Genomic DNA, 22,503 nt, shown 5'->3' with positions numbered 1-22,503 from the left:
AGCTGCAGGCTGGTTGAAACCAAACATTGGAACAAGCATATTGTGTACTTAACGCACCTTTTTACACGCTTGCTACTGGTTATTTTAGGAAGGCAAACGGCAACCTGCTAGCCCCCACTACTGCCTGAGTGCAAAGAACAGGGGAGGCAACCACTCCAGCGCCCCAGGTGAGCTTCCACCTGATGAGGCTTCACTGGGAATTCCTTATAAAGGTGCAATGCCTATCCCTGATGTCCTGATGGCATAAGTGCCTTTTCCCAAGAAAAGACAAGGGGGGGAGATGGGCCTAAAAAAGTAAGCAAATTAATCCACCCACAGTACCATGCTTTTCTCCCTGTAATGCAGTTTTCAGCCCCGGCAGTCAGGCTTGGCTGCAGATTGCCATTGTTTGACGAAGACAATCCCACAAAACCACCTTTGCCGTCAGAAACGTTGTGAGGAGCAGAAAAGGCTCTTATCCTGACAGGAACTTTCAAGGGACGAATGTGGCTGTCCTCAACAGCCTAATACTGAACAGAGGGGTGGAGAGAAAACCCACCCACGAGCAGGCTCTTCACAACCAAGAACTCCGGTTTCTGGTGGCTGCCCCCTCTCGTGCCCCCTCACGGACACAGGAGCCTTCGCTGCCTGTGGAGGACCAGCCTCGAAAGCTGAAAATGGAAGCACCCAGCTGCGGCTCCTGGCAAAGACCACCGCGTCCCGCGCAGCCCCTGCCCCGGCAGGAGGGGGGCGGCCCGGCGCTCCACCTAGCGGCCGAGGCTGCTGTTGACCGCGCTGGGCGGAGACGGCCCCGGCAGGAACTGCCCCCAGCGTTGCTGGGCGGGCGCGGCCCAGCCCGGCCCCCGTGAGGAAAGGCGCTTCTTGCCCTTCTCGGCCGCGCATGCGCAACACCCAAACGGCCCTTATCCGGCGGGAACTGAGGGACCGGCAGCCCTGCAGACAGCGCCGCGTCGTGCCGGCGCTGAGCGGGAGAGGTGGCAGGAGCCGGTGCCGCCGGGAGCCGCGCTGCCCCCCGCCCCTCCCTCTCTCAGCCATGAACGCGGAGAACTTCCTCGCCAGCGAGCGGCTGGTGACGGCGGCCTATGTGCGCCAGGGGGCGCAGGGCCGCCGCGCGCACGAGCTGCGACTGCGGGCCCTGCTGGAGCAGGTAACGGGGTCGGGCAGTCCCCCGTCGGGCGGCGGGGCGCTGAGTCAGGGAGGGCAGCACCCGCCTGACACGGGGCTCCGTGGGGGAGCTGATCCTGCTTCTTCTCCGCCCGGTTCAGGCATGCCCAGAGCGTCCTGCACAGCCCCGTGAGCTCGGAGGGGTGCCGGTCCCCGCGGGCACACGTCAGGCTGTTCTGTCCCTGCTGCCCCCACGCTGGTGTGACGGGCCTCTGACCCGCCGTGCCGGTGGGCAGGGACATGGCCCAGGCGAGGAGTGTCGGGAGAGCTGGGCGCCCTTTACTCGGTGGCAGAGACCTGGCGGAGCCCCCGGGTCAAAGTCCGCGACTGGGACAAAAAATGCGGCCTCAGAGCGTGCGTGTGCGAAAGGCAAAGAGCTACAAACGGTTTTTAAAACGGTGAGGTACAAACATACTGATACATGATATGCATAATTATACTTGTGCCAAAACAGTCTAATTTTTGGTCTCCAATGTTTAGAAATAATCAGTGAATTCTTAAATGTTTAAGCTCTTGAACGATAAGTCACATCATCCGCTGCATCACACCACACTTAACTTTAAAACACACTTTAGAAACTAGGAAGTTTTACTGAATTCATATTAGTGTTATTAGAGCATGTAAGAAAAGCCTGTGAACTATTTAACTGCTATAGTAATGCATCATGGGTATATGGGTAACTTTTCTCTGAGGGTCTTTTCTGCAGTTTGCAAAGATGAGATTGCAGTTCTTAACACAGTAAAGAGCATGTGTCTGGTTGCAGGTTTTGATGTATTATGTTAAGTGCTTTCCTTGCCTATTAGATGGTAAGGGTTTGTTCAACCTGGAGAAGAGAAGGCTCCAGGAAGACCTTAGAGCAGCTTCCAGTGCCCAAAGGAGGCCTACAAGAAATCTGGAGAGGGACTTTTTACAAGGGCATGTAGTGACAATTCAAGGAGGAATCGTGTTAAATTGAAATAGAGATTTAGATTAGACATTAGGAAGAAGTTTTTTACTGTGAGGGTGGCGAGCCACTGAACAGGTTGCCCAGAGAAGCTGTGGCTGCCTGAGAAGTGTTCAAGGCCAAATTGTGGATAGGGCTTTGAGCAACATGGTCTAGTGGAAGGCATCCATGCCTGCGGCAGAGGAGTTGGAACTGGATGATCAAGGTCCCTTCCAACCCAAACAGTTCTATGATTCTGTAACTACAAAGGAGAATATGCAGATAGGAAGATGTGTTGGAAGTGAAGCTGTATTTCCCATCTGCTCATAATACTTTTGGTTCTATAATACCCAGTTACCTCCCTTTCATCCATTTTTCTCTGTTGAATTCCTGTAGTAGTAGATTCTTATCTCAAGAATACATCAAATAATGTATAGTCTTCTAGGAGTGATTAACGTGTATGTGCTGCAGTGGTTTTATGTGTACCTTAAAGAACACTTGAAAGTGAAAAATATCCTGACTGTTTTAAATATCAGGATATGCTAGTGTAATTGCACTTAATATATGGAAAAATCATTGCTAACTTTTCTTTGAATACAGGTTTGTAACATTAGATAATATAAAACAGCGTAACAAAAATACAAACTGCTGTTCAGCGTGGGAAAAAAGGGTAATGTTAATCAAACAAGTTGCATAAAGCTTTGTTCATGTTTAATTTCCATGTTTCCAAGTTACCTGTATGTTGTTGTTATTAAGGGAAAATGCCCTGAAGATGGATGGGATGAAAGCACCATTGAACTGTTTCTTCATGAACTTGCTATAATGGACAGCAATAACTTCCTGGGCAATTGTGGTGTGGGTGAGAGGGAAGGAAGAGTGGCGTCAGGACTCGTTGCCCGAAGGCATTACAGGTACAAGTTTTTCTCAATTTGAATTATTCAGATTTATTATTAATGCTTTCAAATGGCATATTTTATTGTGTCTTGTAATCTGAGACCTTGGTAGCATTTTAGAAAAACAGTTCAATGCAGTACTGAATTGATACAACCTTCTGTATTAAATTTTCATTAATAACTCACTGGGAAGTCTTGAATAAAATGAAAATGTTTTGTCAGGGTTATGTCCTGTATGCTGCACTGGTGGAAGTTTCAGACATTGAGTTGACTGTGTGTAGGAAAGCAGTTTTAAAACAATCTATGCATTACTTGCTGTTTATTAATGCTGTGCAGTTTTCATGTGTATATTATCCAAAACTACTGTCCACTGTAGTTGTAAAGTATCAGACATTCCTAGTGAACAGCTATTTGTATTTGGTTTATTCATTAATGTCTTTATAGTATGATTAACTGATAATGCACATGAAAACCCAGTCCAATCTATAATAGATTTTATATGAAGTAAGGAGATCTATACAGACAAGAAATGCTTTTAATAGCTTGTAGCCCTTCTGATACTTGATGGGTAAGGTGCTGTAATTCTAGAGGCTCTGCCTTAGTTTATTTATTAATATACTTTTGTGTGTGTGTGTGTAGAGTGTGCTGAGTACCTTGCTGTGGTGTTTTATATAACAGGAATAAAACAAAGTGAAATTTCCTGCAGTGTTTCTTCTTGAAAGATTGACACAAATGGATATTAAGAGACCAGAAATTTTAGTAAGCTTTTACCCAAGGAAGGGCATAGAGCCGTCCTCCCCTCCACTTATTTCTGAAATAAGTTTTACAGGTAATTTTGAAAGTGATGGAGGTAGGAGGAGATGGTTCTCAGGCTTTCTTTTCAGCTTAATTTTAAGTGCTAGTCTTAGGGAGGATTGCTTCTTAGGAAAGATTATGCATGTGCAGGAAAGAAAAAGTGGTAGTATGGGAAAGCTATTAAGAACAAAACAGCAGAAATGAAAAAATATTTTTGATTGAGGATTATGAGCAAGTTTCAATTTATTATCAAGCTATTGATTTCAACCTATAGCTTGAAATGGGGAAAAAAAAAAAAGTCTAATCTTTAAAACTGCTCCAAGTTCTAAGTTCCATACACTCATCATACTGCATTTTAGTCTATTCCCAAGACAAAAACAGAATTAAAGCAATAAATAGATGTGTATTGTTACTAGCTTACTTGAGCAGCTGCTCTGTTTTAGCCATAGGTAAAGTTAGTTCTGTAAGTGTAGATTTTGTAAACAATTTCAGGATGCTCCACTCTGGAAGGTGCTAAATAATATCCAGCATTTCTAAACACAGTTTACACACATAATTTGTAAACAAACTGCAGAGAGAGAGGTGGTATTGCATGATACATAATGTTGACTAGTAGAATGAAATAGAGGAAGTTGAAGATGGAGAAGAAGATGGGCAAAGTGATACATTAACCTTTCTTTCAGGACATTTTGTTGCAGCATATGTTATTTCTTTGCCCTATGGAGATGGAGCAGTTGTCAGGGGAGTATCTGTATAATACCACTATGCCTGTGGTATGCTACACTAGAGGCAACTGATTTTTGTTTTCCTTGGAGTTGTGTGTCTGAACATGTCAACATTTATAATGCTTATTCAGCAGATATCGAAGAACTGCTGAGGTGTACTTAAAAGGAAGCCTGCCAGATGCTAAAGGTGTTGCTGCTATGGGTCTTCTTACAGTTTTTACTTGCATATTGGAACAGTGGTAATCTACTGTTAACAAAAACAAAACCAAAAAACCAAACCCCAAAAAACACACCTAAAAAGATTTCATACAAATATATATTGTTCGTTATAGTTGAACTCATTATGGCAGATACAGATGCTGCATTGGATACAACATTTTCCACAATTGCTTATCAAATTAAATTATTTTCAATCAGCAAGAATTGCTGCTTTGGGATGTGAAAAAAACTTGATGTATGTTTTCAGTCTTTTTTTTTTTTTTTTTTTTTGTAGGTTGATCCATGGAATTGGAAGGTCAGGTGATATTTCTGCAGTGCAGCCTAAAGCTGCAGGGTCCAGCCTTTTGAACAAACTTACCAATTCGTTAGTTCTGGATATTATAAAACTGGCTGGTAGGTGTAAATCTGAAAATCTCTCTCATTTGGTCGGGCATGTCGTGAGTTCTTCGTATTAATTGCCAACTTGCTTTTTTACGTGCAGGTGTCCGGACAGTGACCAGTTGCTTTGTGGTTCCTATGGCAACTGGCATGAGTCTAACTCTGTGTTTTTTAACGTTGCGGCACAAGAGACCAAAGGCAAAGTACATTATCTGGCCACGTATAGACCAAAAATCTTGCTTTAAATCAATGATAACTGCAGGTAAGAAGGACCTGACTGATTACGCAGTGTGTTCCTTCGTCTAGCAGAGGTATCAATTCATATGCTTGCACTAAGATCCAGGGCATACCTAATGCGTAGTAGTTCTACGTGCTTTATTTCTACATTCCTGATTTCTAACATGTGATCACATGTATGGGTTGTCTTCCTAATGCCTTGAAAAATGTAGGTATACAGAGGTGTATGACGTAGTCAATAGAGAGCACAGAACTAAGGAATTTCCAGATCACTCTCAGACTTAGATGCCTAATTTGCTGTTCTGAGAATTATGTCAAACAAAGGCTTATGGCTCAAATCTCTTAAATTTATGCAAAAAATCTTTGTGTCCTAGTAGTTGTGATCAGAAGGTGACAAGCTGTCTGATTAGCACATTATTTTCTTTCAGAACATAGGAAGTATTAGCTGCTCCATTTGGTTTTAATATTTCAGCATCATTCAGCTTACTTAGTACATGGGCTTGTTGCCTTTCTTAGCTCAAACTTTAATTTCTCTCGAATGGAGTTCCTTATTTACTAGTCTGTAAGTAAACTAAGGGTTGAAGTGTGTTCCTCCACTGGAGCAGTCCTCTTCTGCAGACAGATGCTTGGGATCAAGGAAAGGGCAGTAAGAGAGACTATAATTTTCCATCTCAGTGCACATACCTGCAAGTGGTGGCATAGATTCTGGTCCTAATTCCTAGGACACTTTTATTCTTTGCAAGAAAGAATAATTACATAAAAATGACTAAACAGTTGGAAGCAGAGCCTGGATTCTGTCCAGGTAATATGCAGAGGTGTGTAAAAGGAATTGGATCAGAACAAATAGAACATGTCTATAAGAAAAACGGGAGTGTTGTTGGAGTATTATGCTCAATTTAGAACATCAAGCTAAGGAAATTGCATTTATAATGAAGAAGGTTCTGAAGAAATAAAATCGATCTGTGATTTTTCTGAAGAATAAAGACAGCTATCGCAGAATTAATTAAAAGAATTATCAACCAAAAATAAGAGAGAAGCAGGTCTCAGAAATCTAACAACTAAGTATTAAATGGTATCTCTGTCTTCCACATCACTAAATGAAAACCAGACTAGGGCTAACAATGTCAGTAAATCATTCTAGTCTAAGTTCTTCTATAGGGTTTGAGCCTTACCTGTCAGCTTTAAAGCGTAGTGTCAAGCCATGAAGGAAAAATTGACACAGCTGCTGCTATGTTACAGTACTTTGAAAATCACTCTTTACCCCCACCTCCTTCTCCTTGACTTTCATCAGTAAACTGAATATCTGTCTGATTTTTAAGAAAGTAATAGTAATAGTGACTTCATGTTCTGGTATGCCATGCCCATGCCACACCTGTTTGGGGAAGAGAATCTATGGTTTCCAGTGTTTTATTCTGTAAACAAAACCTTTGTGATTTATTTATTTGTAAGCTAGAAATTTGAGCAACTACCATGACAGGCTTCTCTCTTTAAGAAAGAAAACTCTGTAAGCGGTAGGTTAGGTCAGCCATGTGTTTGCCTAGCTGGATCTTGAAAATCTTTGAAAATGGAGGTTCCCTAACCTCTCTGGATAGCAGTTCCAGTGCTGTGCTATTCTCTGAATGCAAAGTGGTTTTTCTTGCTGTTTATTCTGAACATCTGAAGCCAAAGTTTGTTGCTACTGCATCTTACTATATCCTACCAAAGAGAGTTTGGCTGTCTTGTCTTAGTAATTCCATTTTAGATTGTTGGGGGCTGCTATGAGATAATTATCCTTAGCCTCTTCAGCCTTGAAAAGTCTAGCTCTTACAGCCTTTCTTGTTGTGTGCACTATACTGCACCTTGGTAGCCCTTTGATGCACCCTGTCTGGTTTTTCAACATCTTTCCTGAGCAGCTCTTCCAAACCTGTAAACACTCCAGTATTCAGAAGAAGCGGGTAACTTCCTTTTTTCAACTGTTTCTCCTTGTGTCCTTGAGAAACAACCTCACAAGGTTCTGCTGTTGTACATCTTAAATACAAACTTAGACCAGAAACTGAAAAAATATGAAAGACCTGGGAAATAGCTTGGATTTTGAAATGAAAAAGTTCTCTTTTGAAACGAGGTCACATGGAACTTTCTATCTTTTAAGAAGTAATTTGGAAGTTTATCAGTTGTGTAAGGCAGAGGCATATGATGAAAGCCAATTCGGAATGACTATTGCATTGCTACATCTAATGGCATCCTATTTCGTTATGCTGATGTTTGAAAAGAATGCCACTCAACCACTTTCTTTGTAATTGGGAGGGAAGAAGTTAATGTCTTTAAAAGAATCTTCAAACCTGTTGCTGTTGCATGCAACAGGTTCTGTATCTATGTAATACAGGTTCTGTATCTATATTCTTAATCCAAGTCTGAAAGAATTTGTTAAAACAACAGAAGCAAGAAGATTTATCAGATTTATACTGAAACTAAAACCCCACAGTTAGTCAGATTTCATGATCCACATTCAGATCTTGGTTTTTTTGCTCAGGTTTTGAGCCTGTGGTTATAGAAAATGTATTAGAAGGCGATGAGCTACGGACAGACATTGAAGCAGTGGAGGCTAAAATCAAGGCTCTTGGTGCTGAAAATATTCTTTGTGTGCATTCTACGACATCTTGCTTTGCTCCAAGGGTACCTGATAGGTAAGTAGTCTTCGAAAGAAGTTATTTTCTCCAGTTACAAAAAAAACCCCAAACAAACAAACAAAAAAACCCACAACCAACCAAGCCCAACAAAACCTCCATGTTTTGAATGTCCATTTTCCTAACATCGGTCAATTACCACCAGCAATTAGTTGAAGATACTTTACTCCCCTTGATTAAGGAAAGTGGCAGGTTGAAACAATGTTCCACTTTCAGAAAAGTGTATTAAGAGAGTGAGAATAATGCAGAAGGTTTCCTTCTGTCATATAACTGAGGTTAATGGTGATCTGTTGTGGTGAAATGAATATCATTTTGACAGTAGTTTTCTTGTCATTTCATGGAAGTAGTAAAAGTAGACTTCCATAGAAACATAGCCCAGGAAATGTAGTTCCAAACTAATGCCATGTTTTAATACTACTGTTGCCTTTTTTACTCATCTCCTTTAGCCAGTTGTGAATTTTCAGAGGCTGTTAAACCAATTGAAAAGAAAAAAAAGCTATAGCTAAATTTTGAATCTTTGCCTGCGTTATTCTGTCTTCTATTACACTGATGTTTATAGGGCTTATTAACTGATACAATGAAAAACTTGGAAGTATCTAGGGCAGATATGCTGTGTGAGTGTAACATGATTTACCCTGCTGTAACTTGCCATGTTTTGAACGTTTGCTGCCTGATTGCATGATGCTACTTCTTATAATTTCCAGCTGTTAAATCGCCATTAAAAGAAGCTTAAAATACATTACATTCTTTACTAATACAATCATACAATCATAGAATGGTTTGGGTTGGAAAGGACCTTCAAGATCATTAGTTCCAACCCTCCTACCATGCCTGGGGCCACCTTCCACTAGACCAGGTTGCTCAAAGGCTTGTCCAATTTGGCTTTAAACACTGCCAAGGATGGCGCAGCCACAGCTTCTGTGAGCAACCTGTTCTAGCGTCTCACCACCCTCATAGTAAAGAACTTCTATATCTAAACTAAATCTACACCCTTTCAGTTTAATGCCATGCTCCCTTGTCCTGTCACTACATGCCCTTGTAGAAAGTCCCTCGCCAGCATTCTTGTTGGCCCCTGTTAGGTACCGACAGACTGCTGTCAGATCTCCCCAGATGCTTCTCTTCTCCAGGATGAGCAAGCCCAACTCTCTCAGCCTGTATTTATAGGAGAGGTGCACCAGCCCTCTGAGCATCTCCATAGCCCTCCTCTGGAATCGCTTCAGCAGCTCCACATCCTTCTTATGTTGGGGGCCTCAGAGCTGAAAACAGTGCTCCAGGTCAGGTTTTACAAGAGCAGAGTAGAGGGGCAGAATCACCTCCCTCGACCTGCTGGTCACGCTTTGGTGCAGCCCAGCATATGGTTGGCTTTCTGAGCTGCAAGCTCACATTGCTAGGTCATGTTGGGCTTCTCATCCACTAACGCCCCGAAGTCCTCCTCCTCAGGGCTACTCTCAATCTATTCTCCTTCCAGCCTGTATCTGTGCTTGAGATTTCCCCAACCTCCATGCAGGACCTTGCACTTCACTTTGTTGAACTTCATGAGGTTGGCATTGACCCATGTTTCCAGCCTGTCAAGGTCCCTCTGGATGGAATCTCTTCCCTCCTGAGCACCACGCAGCTTGATGTCTTTGGCAAACTTGCTGAGGGTGCACTCAATCCCACTGTCCATGTTGCTGACAAAAACCTTGAACAGCACCAGTCCCAATACTGATCCCTGAGGAACACCACTCATCACTGGTCTCTGGAGACACATTGAGCCATTGCCTGCAACTCAGATGTGTCCAGTATGTGTCCATATATGTAACTTCCGTAGTTGCTATGAAGTTGTCATTCGAGCACTTGCTGAAGCCGAGATGAACATATGGTTATGAATGAGAAATAGAGTATCTGAGACATTATTTCAGCTTGTAGTTTGATTACGTTGTAGTTTGGTTATGAAATACTTGAAAAACTTCTCAATCTGAAAATGATGTGTTGGAGTAGGGATGTCTGAAGTACTTGGTATATTGAGTCATTTATCCAAAAAGGAGCACCATTGTTGCTCACAAAACCTCCTTTCTCCATGTAATGAAGAAGTATAAAGAAGCAAAGTCCTTAAGTTTTACAATTAATAGGCATATTTTTATGGGCCTGTATGTAGTACACTGAAATATGAGGTATTAGTAAAAAGTCTTTCTTTTTACATGATTTTAAATATGGTGTCTCAGTAGTTCAGCTGGTTTGAATTTATCACAAAATTGAAAAGACTCAGAGTTCCTCTGCAGTGCATGCTTTTTGTTAATTGCTTTGTTATCTGGAAAATTTAGTTGAACATTTGCAAGTGTAAGAAAGAAGCATTATTGACTCTGAAACATGGCAAGTAAAGGTATGTTTCACTCTGTTTTCCTACCTTTAAAAAAGCTCAGTATTTATCATAGGCTAACCCAGTTTCTGGAGGCAAGTTAAAACCATATAATTCTGTCAGAATACTATGAACATTGCTTGAGGCTGACTTGCAGATTTATTGGCTAACTTAAATCACAGCTATCAAAATTGAATGGTCTATTTTATAGCTTGGGTAAATGAGTGTTTTCGTTATCTGCTTCCCTTTTTTTGACATGCAGTTGTTTTGTCCTCTGCAACTAAGAGATGAATTATTAGGTACAGGCCCTATGTTATGATATACCACAGATATAGGAGGATTTGAATGCACTTTCTGTTTAAAGGATACTGTCAACTATTGAAGGCCATAATATTCATCTTCCTTAAGGAAGGAAAATCCCATACAGCACTTCTGGAGGCTACAATTTTAAACATCTGATTTTAGATATCTTGCATTTGTAAGGCTTTGTTTAGTTGTGGTGGTGTTTTAAAATTTTAAGTGGTTTAGGATTGTTTAAAGGTCAGGGTAAGAGTTTAATGCCTGTATACCTATACCTTTCCTTTCAAGTATTGTTTAACTTTATGGAAATTATTCACCAGTGCATAAACCCCATTTGAGAGGCATCAGTTCTCACAGTCTTTTACCAGCTGCTGCTGTAGAGTTGTTTCTAAAACTACTGTATTTGTCTTTTTCAGTTAGTTTATGTGCTTAGCAGTACCTGTATCTTGTTGCTTTCATTAATATTAGAAGAAAAAGCAAAGATTTCATAAACAGGAGAGAAAGAAAGAACAAATTGGAAAATATTTGTGTAAGTCCTATTAGTGACTTTTAAGAGCTTGAGTGGTAGCCAAATTTACATTAATGCTTTGTTTTTCTGCTATGATTAGCAGCTCTTTTAATGGTTCATTTTAAGCCTTGGAAGCAGACAAGTGCTGTGCATGATCGTTTGGTTCCCTTACATAATCCATATTTGTTTGAAACTAGCACACTCATCCCGTGCTGTAACATGGATCTAATTGTTCAGTATAATATCTTTAGGAAAAAGAAAGAGACTTTTCTGCTAGCAGTACTTGAAGAAGCTAGTTTAGCTTACTGCTCCTGTAAGTCTCAGAAAGTGAGAAAGACAAACACCTATAGCAGGACACCCTCTGTGTTTCCAGTTTGGTGAAATGCTCCTCTTGCACTTGAAAAGAAGTCTGTAAGAGGGGAGCTGTTTTCCTTTGAGTCTGTGGAAGATGAGCAATGAGTCTGATTAAAATCAGCAGATCAGAAGGCAAAAACTTTGCCCTCTTTAGTGTTAGCGTTTCCTGAAGTATTCTGGTAACATTACATCGTTCAGGATGTTGATAAATGTGAAAAATTATTTGACGTACAGCTGTTGACAAATATCTCTCTCAACTATAGAAGATCAATGCATACATTATACTACGTGTGTTTCCTAATCATTAAATACTTGTGATTTCTTTAGGGATAATACAGTGGTGGTGATTTTTTCCTAAGGATTGAGGTTCAGAAAATTTAATCTAAAGTTTGCAGCTGAATTTTGCATTACAAGATGACACTAGGCAGTGTAATAGAAATAGAATGCAAAGGAATGTTACCTCCTGGAAAATGTTTTCATACACTGTCACTTTTTTTTATGAATGTTAGTAAATTACAGTGAAAGGCTGTACAGAAGGAGATAGAGTAAAAATGCATAGGAAGTTCAGAGTTTCCTGATTATTTTTTTTAATATTACCTTTATCATCACTTTAAATTTTTATATATTACCTTATTTTTTTCAAATAGATTTAATTTCTAAAATAGATTCACAAATTTGAGGAATATCAGGAGGGGTTGTTGGGTTTTTATTTTTTTGGTGTTATTTTTTTCTAATAGAGCGTGATGGGACTGCTTCAAAAAAGTGTACAAAGTATATGTATGTTTAAAATGCTGACGGCTCTTACCCAAAATTACCTATGCACCCACATAAATCCCAGTTTGACTGAAAAATCAATCTAGGCTGAGTTTACTGTTATTTCAGGGATTTCTAAAGGCAAGTGAAGAGTAAACAGAATAAAGTTTTAGTTTGTTGATCTCCACATTCAGACATTTTAGGGCTTTCCATTCCTTTCAAGAATATCTATTAATCAGTTTATCTGAAATGTGCAAGCGAAGTTTCAGCCAAAGGTTGAAATATTAGTTCTTTGAAATAAACAGAAACAGGTAAAACTTCCTGTTATGTGATGATTTTGATTCCCAAGACACATCTTGAAATTTCCCTTAGGTCATTTTCAAGTAGAGTATTAGAAGAAAATTAGACAAAAAAGTGTGAATAGCTAAAGTTCTATTAGTTATCATTAAAGTAGTATAAAAAATGCTTATACCTGAAACACTGATTTGGGATCTATTTCTTGGTTTCCAGACAAAACTTTCAGTGAAGCATGGAAAATTTCAGGTCTGGTCAACAGTTTGTAGTACATGTAAAAGCTAACAGAATTTTCTTCAGAACATTTATAGCTTAAAGTATGTGCTAATGTTAAAAATGTTAAAAAAAATGTTAAAGCACTATCAAGTGCTGCCTTGAGGTACTAATAAAGAAAGTTTCTTTTCTCATTCTGACCTCTTTGTAGACCTTTCTGTTTTTTAATGGTCTGATCTGTAACGTGAGTTACAATTATCAATGCTTCTCTAAAGTACAATTTTATGCTCATAGACTGGAGGAACTGGCTGTGATTTGTGCTAATTATGACATTCCTCATATTGTCAACAATGCGTATGGAGTTCAGTCTTCAAAATGTATGCATCTTATCCAGCAGGTAGGAGCTGTGTATTTCCAATAGCGGGGGTTTTTTTGGGTGTGTTTTTTTTTTTTTTTTTTTTATGACAAGTATAAGTAAATTTGGCTGTAGACAACACTAGCAAATTTTATCGGATGTTTCACAGCTTTGAGACTAATCACATGTGTGTGGTATTTGGACAACTTTTTAGGAGAGCAGAGCAGAGGGAAATGGAACTTTAAAATAGCATTTGTTATTTCTGTTATGTGCATTTATGCAATAAATGCAAATTTATTTAGGTTTTGTTTATGTTCGTCTTTCATAGTTTCTTAAAATACTTCCTAAACTTAATTACAAAATAAAGTAAGAGATCATACTTGAATAGGGATTAAGCCTTCAGCAGAATGTGAGGCACAGTTTCTATTGAAAATACAAGATTCTACAGCAACACTTTATAGATGACGTCATTTCAAATGTTGGCACAGAGAACAGCTGAGGAAACTGGGTTAAGCTCAGTGTTATGCTCGAAAACATTTAATTTCTGCTGCTCTTCATTTTGAAGATGAGGTCACTTAATATCTGACATCAGCCATGAAACAGAATTTTTGCATTTTTCTTCATTGCAGTGTACATGCACTGTTTTTTCAGTATTTCTCTTTTCTCTTGGTGCCCATAACAAAAGAATAGGGGGTAATTTTTTAACAGAATACAGGATTGTATTTAGCTTGCACAGGTTTAGTGAAGTTTTAACATAAAGGGGGCTGTGGAATTGCTGAGGTTTACTGCATGAAATGTACCTAGTGATAATTTTACAGACTATGAAGCTACAAATGGAACCATTACCGTGTGGTTTTCTGGGGTTTGGGGTTTGTTTTCTTGGCTTCTTAATCGGTTATTTAGGGGTTTTTTGTTTGTTCTTTGGTTATGCAAATGTATACATTTGAGCTTTGATTTGGTTTACATTTATTTACAAAATTGTATTTCTTGCCATGGAAAATGTACTGTCTATGAGGAAGTAGTTATTAATGAATATGTAAGGATATGTACATGCTGAGCACAGTGTCAACAGAACATGCAAGAATATCACAGGGAAGAGCTTTTGAGACAATTTCATCTGTCATGCTTTTCTTCTGGTAGTCTCCTGTCAATTAAATCAAATGATAGCTGCTGGCATTCTTCTTCCCAGCAAAAAGCCGACAAACTCAGAATGCTTCTTCATATCTCCCAAGCACTAAAAAAAAACAGAGAAATAATAAGAGGTTTAGATGGATTTGCTTTTATCACTCTTTTTGCCATAGGTATGAATTCTGTTTTATTTCTTGGGTTTAGTTTGTAGTACTTTAATATGTATCTATTTGCATATACTTTAATATGTATGTTCTTTAATATGCTTTTCAGGTTCTGTTATGCTGCATACTTTTTAATTGTAGATTCTGCAGTACATCTTCAATTTGAGTAATATGCTACTGTGAACTGTGCGTTTTTTCCTTTAAGAATATGTGAGGGGCTAGGTATAAAGAAGTTTTCTTTTCTGGGAAGTGGGAAAACCTGCTGTAGGAAGTTATCTGGATCTTGATTTTGCAAGCAGCCTTATTAGGAGTGCTGTCACAGCCCGCTTGGTTTAATGTAAATTTATACACATATCAAGAAAAATCTCCTTCCTTGTTAATGAAGCATTAACCTGTATCCCTTTACTGTGAGAATCTGTGAAATATTTTGAGTTGTACAGTTTTAACTGTACAAGTCCCATTAAATTCCAAGGGTTTTCTTTTTGGTTGCTGAAAATAAACTACACTTAGACTTGCAGGAAGTAAAATCAATATTTTAAATCACAGCAGAATAACAATTTATAAGGTACTATGTATATGAAGACAATGGTAATAATAGTGAGCAATGCTAAGAAAAGGTAATATTAAGATTCTTAATTTTTCATCACAAATACAGTATGTGAGAGTGTTTTGGGACTTGTGTTTACTTTAGTTACATTGCTGCTGTGTAGTTATGATGCTGTTGCTTTTCCTGTTTCCTAATGTATGCTGTGGATTTTATTTTTCTCTTTCTCCTTTTTGATGAAGGGTGCTCGAGTAGGCAGAATAGATGCTTTTGTTCAGAGCTTGGACAAAAATTTTATGGTTCCAGTAGGTGGTGCTATCATTGCTGGCTTCAATGAATCCTTCATTCAGGAGATCAGCAAAATGTATCCAGGTAACTAGTTCATGAGTTGATTTCATCCATACAAAATAACTGTTGAAAACTTGATTATCAGCTTGCTTTCACGTCAAATTTATTTCTGCTAATTTAATCTGTTTATTGTTTCGGTTTGGTTGGTTTGTTTTTTTTCCAGGAAGAGCATCTGCAACTCCTTCTTTAGATGTCCTCATTACACTTCTGTCTCTAGGTGCCAGTGGCTACAAACAGTTACTGAAAGAGAGAAAGGTAAGGTTTTTGGCAAGTAGCACATTCTTGGAGTCAGCTGTTAACAAAGTCTTGCTGCAGAACTGCTTTGTGTAGTAAATTCAGTTTCTGTCTCAACAGACATTGAACTTCTGAGCTCACAGCTCTGAATCTGGAAAGGCAGTATGATAAAATGACTTCTTGTGTAAATAGTGCTCATGAGTATGCATAATTTCCGTGTTGTTTTCCAAACCAGAAAGCGAAACTGAGGTTCTGCACTATCTTGTACAGTATTCATACTTGTTGTTTTAAAGTGTGATTAATACAGTAGAATTTCGCCCACAAAAACTTTATCTGAGAAGTACTGTGGTGTGTTATCATGATCACACTGCTTCCACAACTAAAGCATGAGATTAGACACTCAGAAGTAAACCAGGGGTCTCTGCTCTTCTTCATTTGGCCCTATTGTGCCTTTGTGCTACAATAGTGTTTAATTAAATGCTTGTGTACTACATTCTCTGGAGAGTCACAGCTTCTGGCTAGGTTATAAACACTGTGCATGCCACAAAAAGACAAAAATACTGTCATTTAGAGTGTTCATCTAGGTACAGAGTTAGGTTTCTTCTTTGCCTGTCACAGGCTTGTGTTTTATATTGGGTCTAACTGCATTGCACAAACAGGTGGTGGTCTAAGCTTGGAAACTACATCTTCAGTTGTCCTTAATTCCGGACAGATACACCTGATTTTGCTATCTTTATGTACTATTACAGAATATGTGATATTATATAAATAGAATACATTCTGTAGAGAGAAATGCTGAGAGTTAAGTACTGTTAATAGTAAAATCATGCATTATCTGTTCAATTATTTTATTTAGAAACTAAGTTTCAATTGTTTCCTACTGACTGCTTGCTGATGTGTCTGATTACCTGGCAAGGCAGTAGTACTGGATGCTCTGACTTGTTTCTAGCTACTTGTAGATGGATCCAGAAATTCTGTGCTGGAACTGAAATCCCATGGGAATAACTAGACTATAGCAAAAACAAACCTGCTTTAATGGCCTTACAACAACTAAGAAGCTATCTGTACAACTAAATGCCTTATGAAACACTAAAAGCAGTTGCCACTTTTGCCACTATAGCAATACAGTTTCTAACATTTTATTCCCTACTATTGTATATATTGCCATGTATGGTTTGTGTCTTCATTAAAATCGAATTGTATTTTTCCCCCCTTCACTCTCATCTACAAAAGAATCCCAAGTGAATTGACCATGTTTTCTGCAAAGCTGATTTTGCTGTTAGATTTATGCTGGTAGCAGAGATATAATGGACAGTATACATACTCTCTAAGTCATAAATCATAATTATTTTGTAAATAAAATGTCCTAATAAATAGCTGCATATATTGAATCATGTAATTTTCTTGGAAGTAGAAGTCTTAAGTGAATAAAGCATTATATTTTTACAACTCCAGGTCTTTTTATTTCAAATGTGAGTATACTCTATAAACACAGCCTTATTTGTGACATAAATATGTTTCTTTTATTTGATTTGCTGTAGAAATAGAAACCTTTTTTTTTTTTTTTTTTTTTTTTTTTTTGCTTAAATCTGTTTGTTCCCGAGTTATAAAAACGTAATAGTGGTAGTTTATTGCCTGTGCTGTGTGAAAGCAATGGCAGAGCTATTAGGCTCCCAGCAGGAGCTATTTATAGCTTGACATTGAGTACTCCTTTCTATATCGGTGCAGCTGCACCTACTCACACAAAAAGCTATAAAAAAACTTCAAGGTCTTGCTTTTTTCTTTTTACCATATCCTTGCTGACATGGGTGTTACTTCAGGTTATTTGAGCTTAAGCTAGAGAGAGCAGAATATTGCTGAGAAGAGTTTAATCTTGCACAACGAAGAAAAGAGAGAGCCTGCACAGTTTTTCTTTTACACAGATGAATGGTTTAATACAGGCAGGGAAGATATCATACAAGGGAGAGGAGCATGTACATGGAATAGGATTTTCTGACAAGCTGGCTGTTGTGGGGTGTGCAGTTGTCCAAGAGCATGAGATTGTATGTTGCGATATGAAGGAGTAAAATGGTGCAATGGATCTGAGGAACCAGAGCAGGAAAGTAACACACATACTGTCCAGGTGTCTGAATAAAGGTGGCCATATATAAAAGCATAATAAGGAATGTTTTCAACAGTTGTATTTAGCCTTGCTGTTTCCAGAGAAAGGATGGAAAGCAACCACCAACAGTAATATTTTCTCACTTACTCTAAATTTTCAGCATTCCTTTTTATAGAACAATGTTTTTCTGATCTCAGTAGGAAATTCTAGGTCCTTCGGTAATGCAGATAATGACCGCTGATTCATAGTCAAATATGTTAATATCTTTGCTTTTAAAGAACTCATAATATTATGGAAATGTTACGGTTTTGTAGCAACAACTTTGATTTCCTCCGTACAAGGCATGTCGTGTCCCATATTCTGCATGCCTGAGTCTTAAAACTCTGTTTTTGAGCATGTATGTGTGTGACAGAACCAGGCCACACGTAGCAGATACAGTGGTTACACTGCACTGCATAAACACTAGACTTCAATTGCTACATCAGAATTGCTGGAGAGCAAGGACAAGGACAGGGTTTATGTTCAGGACCCTACGTATCAGGTTTGATACCTGTAATTATTTTCCAATGTGGTTTATCATTGTTGTAATTATTCTGATAGGAATAAATTACTTGTACAGTTCAGTGTGAGTTTATATTGCTGCTCTATTTATGATTGAAGAATAAGAGAAAAGCTATTTAATGCTGGATATTAAAAATGTAAGATTTTAAATATTTTTACAAGATGGACATTTGTTACTCCTCTTTGTCTAGTCAGTTTGCTATGCTGTAGTTTGTCAGATGTGGGAATATTGCAGGATTCTCCTTGTGTGAAATACGTGGAACCATATTCAAATTTTAAAGTGGCTGAAGGCAAGGTAGTTTAACTGAATGTAACCATTATCTTAAATGGTGTTGTGTAGTTAAACAAGTGCCAAGTGTGAATGGAAGCTTCAAGGAGGCCTGCATACCTGAGGTGTGCATTGGAGAGGTATGACCCCTAAGGAGCCTGATCTCAAGGTCTTGCAGGTGCTGACGAAAAAATATGTTGATTGGTGTTCTTAAAGACCTTTAGGAGGAAAAAAATGTGTGGTGATTGTCAGCATTAGTGTTACCATATCAGGTTGCCAAGACTTACTGAGCAGTTTCTGTTAGATTACTTATATAAGATACAAAGATTTAAAGGTTCCATAATTAATTTTGTATTTTAAAAACTTTCCAGTATGTTATAAATTCAGAACAAAATCATTGATCTTGCAATGCAAAAGAATCTCAGTATGAGGGTATGTGGTATTTGTAGGTTTCACACACGTGCACGTATGGTGTGTATCATATGTTTGGCTGCATTTAAAGAAGGTAAGCCTTCTACGGGGGCTTTCTGGGGCATGTACTAACAGGTCTCCATGCTCAGCACTGCAGCCTCTCTTTGCATGAGGTGGTGTGGTCTGATCAGCTCACAGGTCAGATGCAGCTGGCCAGTCTGGTACGCAAAGCAGAAGAAAGGTTATGATGGCTGCATTATAAACAGCTGCTGAAGTAAACTAATTTAAGATGGGACCAGATCAGTCTCAGGTACAGCATATGTGAGTTGACAGTCTGCATCTATTGTGCAGAGGTAGTTAAATTGCTCTTCTGCAGTGTTGTCCTCAGCACCATATGCAGCTGTATGGCTGTTCTTGGAGGACAACTGTTTTCAGGTGAGAGTGAACAGGAGGGAAGGTGGAATGTTACAGGCTCACAGTGTAAGCAAGCAGGGTGCTTAGAACCAGGTAGGATAGTTTCAACCATGCACAGAAAGCTTTCTGGCCTTCACCAGTTCTCTGTCACCTGATATGGGACTAATGGCGTATTTAGTATCCCTGTGTCCTACTTTATCTCTGGAGTTACTGGCTTTTTCTGTAGTGATTTCCCTCTAGTTATTTTCGTTTGGAAGAACAATGCCTATCCATGAACGAATGAATAATGAATACTCACCCATAGCTAATGTATGTTCTATTAAAAAATAGCTTTATAATGTAAATGCATTATGATACAAATATTTTTAGTAATTGGTATAAAAGTTCTTGAAAATATTTTTGTAATTATATAATTTTGTAGATTCTTATAACTTTATGTATTATTATATATTATGTGGAAGTAAGCCATTTTGTCCCAATAATTGAGTCATTTGGTATGTCTGATGAACACACCGTTGTTGACTTGTTCTTTGTATTTTTTGAGGTCATTTATTGGTTTAAGTGCTAGAAGGGCCAGAAAAAGTGCAAGACATTTTCATATAGTTCAGCATTCATTTCACTAGCCTGGTGAGGTTGCTTTGCGATAAGTTTTTTAGGGGAAAGAGTGAATTAAATCATGAAACTTAACTGACATTTAGTGCTTGGGTTGTTCAATGCAAGTTTAGCACGATAGTTAGCTTCATTGGAGAAAACTTGAGTGCCTACCACAGAAAATCAATTATGTAGGAGTTCATTTGTATGTAATTGCTGAGGGTGCTTTTACATTTTCCACGTAACAGAAATACTTTGTAATAGAGGTTGGTTATGGATTTGACCTCACAAAAATATATTGCTTTTTTTCCTTTTTTTATTTAAAGGCCATTAATCTATTTTGCAACAAACTGCTTAACTTCTGAAACTATGAAATATCTAGAGGGCTTCCAATCCAAAGGTGCAAAATAATATCTTTCATAAAAACAAGAAGTTTTGAATTTGTGTTCAGGTAGTTTCAATCAAACCAATTAGAATACATAGTTGGATGTTTTGGGGGTTTTTTTGGTCATCATTCCATTTTCCCTTGTTTTAACAAATTTCTGTGTTTGTAAAGGCTTATCTACTAACTTAGATATTTAATCTTAATACATTTATACCGTGGGTAACTGGTTGTAGAGACTTGCAGTTCTTTTGGTAATAAATACTGTAAGAAATGCAACTGAGAATTCCCTAGGTACAACACACAAAAATTAATTATTTGGGATTTTTTTTTCTGGTACAGATTTTTCTCAGTACTAATTTCACAAATAATATCTCCATAGTAGACACATTTTATGTATATTTCCATAATGCTTTGCTTCAGTTGTAGAATAGCCAGCAGAGGGAGCACAAATTAATGTATGATTTGGATTTTTAAAAAATACTAATAAAATGGATAATAAATTGGTGATGCTTATTGTGGAAAGCAAATAACAGGAGAGTAATGTGTTTATATTCAGTGGGGGACCAGAAGGGAGGCAAAAGTGTGAACATGTAAAACAAATATTTTTCAACTTCTGCTAGTGAACTGTAAATAAACTCTGATGAATTGAAGCCTCAAAAATCACTTGATCTACAAACACCTCTGAAAAATGATCTTCGTAAATTTCAAATTCTGAAAATTAACCATAGATGCCTCTCAAAATTTTTGTTGCTGCTCCAAGTATTACAGAAGCGTTACACTCATGTTGATAGTGGAATCAACAGCCTGATTCAGTTAGGCTGTAAGATGGTACTTTTACCTCTCTGGCTGGATTCATCCTATGGTGTTAGGAAGAACAAGGCAGGAGCTGTGTTCATTTGATCACACATGAAGTGAGACTGGGTTCACTGCAGTGGATGAAGAAGAGCAGCTGTAACATTCTTCTAACTTACCTACCGCAAAACTCATTTGGTTTCGTAAGACCTTTGGGAGGTTCTGCTCAGAAATATACTTTTGATCACAAGCTCTAATTTGTATCTGTCAGAGTCCACAGGTCAGAACAGGATAATGGTCTACAAACAGAATAGGCAAGTCTATTTATATAATGACAGATCACTTGTCCAGAAATTGATGAGAATGCTTAAATGGTCAGTCATATTGAAGCAGATGAGCAGCACAATCTTTATGGCCAGAAAGAGGAAAAAATCTTGTGTTCAGTATCTTTTAAAAAGACTACCCAGTATCTGCATCGTTTTTGCTAGCTTTTATGAGAGTCTAAGTATTAAGAAGGATAGAAAAGAAGCCAAAGAATGCAATAAGAAGAATAGTGCTTATTCTCACTCTGTCCGTAAGTGTTTTGAGCTGATATGTGAAAAGGAAGATACTAAACTGAGAAAGACCATCAGCAATTATCATAGATTACCACTGGGGAACAGGGAGGAAATAAAAGGCTGCTTCTCTTACTTCATCTGTATTTTATGTGCAGCATGACTTGTATCTGAGCCAAAACGTTTATGAATCTCAGCTTTATGACACTTTCACAACAAAGGCGCAGTCTAATCAAGTGATAGCAGAAATTCAGGTATCTCCATTCTTTTAGTAGGCCTGAGCAGAAGGGGCTGGTTCCAGAAAGGACTGGCTAGACAACAGAACTGACTATTCAGGAGAGTACATATTGTGTGAAACGAAATACCTTCAAATGTGTTCTCATAGCCTTCCCCGTAAGAGACTGTATTGCCATTCTCATACAGAAAAAGAAATCCATGCACTAGTGGCAATTGTGATTGTGTGATACGTGGTAACAACGTGCACTGTTTTTAGTCTGGAATGTATTAGTAGAGAGAAAAGTATGGCAATTTGCCATAATGTGGTCATCTGTTCATTCTCTATGGCTCAAGGGGCTGGGGTGGGGGAAGCCCTTGCAAGGGTGTGGAGGCTAAGACCTGCTGTGCAGTGGCAGTCTCTTGAAGATTTTACCTGCGTGGGTTTCAGGGCTGCAGAGAGAATGACTGATATCTCAAGCACATAGATTAGACCAGATACAGAGCTTTGGAAGCAGCTTGAGGGGGAAAAACAGTGTTAAGAAAATGGAGCTGTTCCTTTATAGAATGATTTCAGAGAATTGTCTGGCCCACTTGGTACACATGAAAAGAGCATCAGCTGTACACCTGTAGGATATAATGGAGACTTAACAGTTTTGTGAAATAGGAACTATTTTCTCTGTT

General features: G+C 38.6%; 1 protein-coding gene across 3 annotated transcripts in view; it reads left to right on the top strand.

The window, feature by feature from the left end:
• The first annotated feature begins 951 nt into the window (after nt 1-951).
• The window catches only part of SEPSECS (Sep (O-phosphoserine) tRNA:Sec (selenocysteine) tRNA synthase), a 40,663-nt gene continuing 19,111 nt past the window's right edge, over nt 952-22,503 (top strand). For all 3 annotated transcript variants that reach the window (XR_013957661.1, XR_013957662.1, XM_080625523.1), the window contains exons 1-8: nt 952-1,147; nt 2,843-2,997; nt 4,993-5,111; nt 5,200-5,358; nt 7,843-7,996; nt 13,051-13,153; nt 15,190-15,319; nt 15,459-15,550. Coding sequence is in view for 1 of the 3 variants with exons in the window: in XM_080625523.1 (XP_080481649.1) it covers nt 1,034-1,147; nt 2,843-2,997; nt 4,993-5,111; nt 5,200-5,358; nt 7,843-7,996; nt 13,051-13,153; nt 15,190-15,319; nt 15,459-15,550 (1,026 nt within the window). In the remaining 2 variants the exon portion in view is untranslated. The remainder of the gene's footprint in view (nt 1,148-2,842; nt 2,998-4,992; nt 5,112-5,199; nt 5,359-7,842; nt 7,997-13,050; nt 13,154-15,189; nt 15,320-15,458; nt 15,551-22,503) is intronic.

The sequence above is a fragment of the Psittacula echo genome (genome assembly GCF_963264785.1).
Source record: "Psittacula echo genome assembly, chromosome: 1".
Taxonomy (NCBI): Eukaryota; Metazoa; Chordata; class Aves; order Psittaciformes; family Psittacidae; genus Psittacula; species Psittacula echo.
This window is presented reverse-complemented; position numbering and strand designations above follow the sequence as displayed.